This window comes from Cryptomeria japonica, chromosome 10, assembly GCF_030272615.1.
Source record: "Cryptomeria japonica chromosome 10, Sugi_1.0, whole genome shotgun sequence".
In the NCBI taxonomy this organism is placed as follows: domain Eukaryota; kingdom Viridiplantae; phylum Streptophyta; class Pinopsida; order Cupressales; family Cupressaceae; genus Cryptomeria; species Cryptomeria japonica.
In genome coordinates this window covers 771,457,990-771,461,239 of record NC_081414.1, presented here as the reverse complement: position 1 = coordinate 771,461,239, position 3,250 = coordinate 771,457,990, and the positions used below count along the sequence as shown (strand labels likewise).

At 41.5% G+C, this 3,250-nt stretch overlaps 1 protein-coding gene across 1 annotated transcript; it reads right to left on the bottom strand.

Moving 5' to 3' along the window:
• Positions 1 to 576: 576 nt before the first annotated feature.
• LOC131027000 (L-ascorbate oxidase-like) lies at positions 577 to 3,018 on the bottom strand. Its single transcript, XM_057957005.2, has 5 exons — positions 2,629 to 3,018; positions 2,367 to 2,459; positions 2,084 to 2,290; positions 1,707 to 1,877; positions 577 to 1,599 (listed from the first exon to the last, which is right to left on the bottom strand). The coding sequence occupies exons 1-5, from the start codon at positions 3,016 to 3,018 to the stop codon at positions 628 to 630; spliced, it is 1,833 nt and encodes a 610-aa protein (XP_057812988.2). The 3' UTR covers positions 577 to 627.
• Between the last annotated feature and the right edge of the window lie 232 nt (positions 3,019 to 3,250).

The window sequence follows — 3,250 nt, the reverse complement described above, 5'->3', positions numbered from 1 at the left end:
TTCCTTTAAATAAGCATACATTAGACATTTAAATTATATTACAAAAGTGCTCAAATAGTTGGAATATTGGAAAATCGAATATAATTAGATCAATTTACAAAATGACATTGTTCTTTATATTTGAAATATGGATATCGTGAATATGTAAGCAACATTGGATATGATTGTTGAGTTACATCTCACATTGGACTTGAATTTATATTATTAACAATGATTTGTAGCGAGGGCACACTTATTACAAATTATAATATAACCTTGTTGTGTTGTATATATAGAGACTTAATAATATACTTTTAAGTCGTGAATTGAAAGAAAATTGAGTATGAAAAATTCTAATTCAACTTTTAATAAAAATACTTTTATTTACCTATTGTAACAACTGAAGCTGAATCATTGGTAACAAATAGCAACTGAGATTTTAAAACATACATCAGCTTTCCCATAATAATTTTATTCAATTGAAAATACATTAGTGTTTTCAACACTACAAAAGAACAGTTCAGCCTTTCTGCCTTGGATAGGAATAGTAGCTACCATGTAGCCTCTGTTATTGTAATGGATGATTGACGACTGACCATGGAATTGATGGCCATTATTTTGGAAAAGGTGGCGAGCCAGGTAGAGAGATTAGTGGTGCATGTGAATATAATTCTTGGTCAGGCCACACCCCATCCCTGTATTGGGTAACTCTCCTACACTATCTATTCCCTCTGCAAACATCACTCCCATCCCCATGAAGAAGTGGGCCTCCAAATGGCAGTGGAAGGGCCATACTCCTGGATTATCGGCTCTAAACCGAATGGCCGTCCATCCGTATGGAAACAGTGCCACTGTGTTACGGAGTGGAGGGTTGGCCATGTTATACTTTGGAGGGTCGTTTACGGGGTCAAACACGCCATCTCCATATCCCAGAATCCAGAAATCATGACCGTGCATATGCCATGGATGTATCTCTGAACTGTTGTTGATGGTGGGAGTCAGAGTATTCGCATTCTGAAGAATCACATCGACAACAGAGTTCAATTTGAAGACGTACACGCCGTTCCCTTCGACGGCATTGGGATTAGGCGGAGGAATGGTGATGTTGTAGTCACGAGGAGTGTAAACGTCCGGAGGAGGGGTGGTATCATAGGCGCCCGTGATATTGTATTTCATGGCAGCTAAGTAGGGAGTTGGAGGAGGCAGGAGCGAAATGTTGTTGATCGCCCACTTTGTGTAACCATTGATCTTGTTTTGCGTGTTCAGAAGGATCAGCTGCCTATCGGACTGTAGTGGGGGAAGCTCTTCGTGGTCTTTGAGAGCCACAAATTTCTTAGCCAGAGCTTTGCTGTAGGCGTAGTCATTCCACTGGGGGCTCGTGGGAGATGGTCCGGTGGGGAGTTTGGTTGGGAGATCTGGAAGATAGTTCAGTACGGCCAGCCCAGTGGGCGTCTTGGGGTCTCTGCCTCTCACGTTCACACCCGCCCAGTAGTTCTGAGAAGGGTCCTGGTTTGCAGTGATGAGAACAGAATACGTTTCACCAGAGTATACATCCAGGTTGTCTACTTCCACTGGTTCTACGTAATGTCCATCTGCCTCGACAACCGTCATGTTGTGTCCCTGTACAAAATCAAATGTGAGAAACATGGGAAAGGCTTAAAAATACCCATTTACGGCACGTAAACAAGTTGAATATTCACTGATAAATGAGGCTTTTTGGGACTAACCTGAATCACAAAGTTGAGGGCTGCAAGAGATGCCACACTTGCAATACGGAGACGATATGTCTTCCCAGGTTGCACCGGCAAGACGAGAGGCGAGCATTGTGTGTTTGTAGCATTGCAGTACTTGTTAGTTGCTGAACAGTTAAATTGTCCCGTGCCATTTATCAGCAGTGACTGGTAAAAACCAACACAAAACAAAAAACGAGATTTGTGAGATTTAAATGAATTTTAAACCCCAGCTTACCATCATGGATGGTTTGAGTGTATACCATTTTAAAATAATAGCATACACATTGCAATTTACAGTACATTTTATTAAACTCATCTTAATTTGTTCTTGGTGAGTTGTAAGGTCTTATATCATTAGCATTTAGATATACCTGAGGCTCCCCAACCCATACTAATGGATTGGAAGAGAGGCCCACCGCCTGTTCGTATGTGCTCTTGTGCCACCAGTCGCTTAAAATGATAGTCAGCTCACCATCGTAGTTGAAGGGTTCTTTTCCCGCCGCATCCACTATCAGCATTCCATATAACCCCGCTGTCCGCTGTAGACCATAATGCCCGTGATAAAAGTACGTCCCCGGCTGCATTTGATTTATCAGCGATATTATTTGAGAGAAGAGAAACACACATTTGGTACTGAAAAAGACTCCAACTTACGCTGTCCACAGTGAAGTTATAGACGTAGGTATCGCCTGAATAGATTGCGCATTGCGACATGGAAGCCGTTCCGTCGTCCCAGGGAGTACCGTTCTGGAATGCAAAACGCCAAGATAGAGTTATTTCCCGAAAACAAAAGGGAAATGACAAACATTAGACACACTATATTCTATGGATAATAACCCACTGTATATAAGTAGGAGCGTTAGGATGGGTGGCATTTAAAACTGAGCGGAAATGAAAAGTAAAAGAGATCATTTACCTGTCGGATGCCATGCCAGTGAACAACAACGTTTTCAGTGGGCATCAAGTTTTCTAACTTCACGGTAATGTTGTCCCCTTGTCTGGCTCTGATGGTTGGGCCCGGGTATTGTTCATTTATAGAGATGATATTCACCTGCACGCAATCAGGAGCCCATGTCTGGTAATTTACTTTCCATGTGTAATTATGCTCCTTCGCTTCAGCTGCAAAAGATAACAACAATAAGAAGAACAACACACAGCAAGCACTTGGCTCATAAGCTCTGCCAGCCATTGCAAACAGCCTTAGATGAATTCTAAGACTAAAATGTAAAGCGATATGCTTTGTCTCCGCGGGTACCCCCCATTTTATAGTCATTCTAGCAGTGGGAATACCAAGTGGCAGAGCCATTCAATAAAATAAACGTGAATCCCCTTTTCTCCATTGTTCTATTTAATGGGACCTACAATCCGCAATTTTAGTGTTTGCTATGTCCAAATACCCTAGCCCTAGTTAAACGTTGGAAATTGTCTCTCATCTATTTCAAAACTCAGAAAAAATGGAGCTAGGAAAACTCAATTCCTTTTTTCACATATGGGAAACAAAAATAATAAAGAAAATGCCTAGCCCTAATCATTCTTGG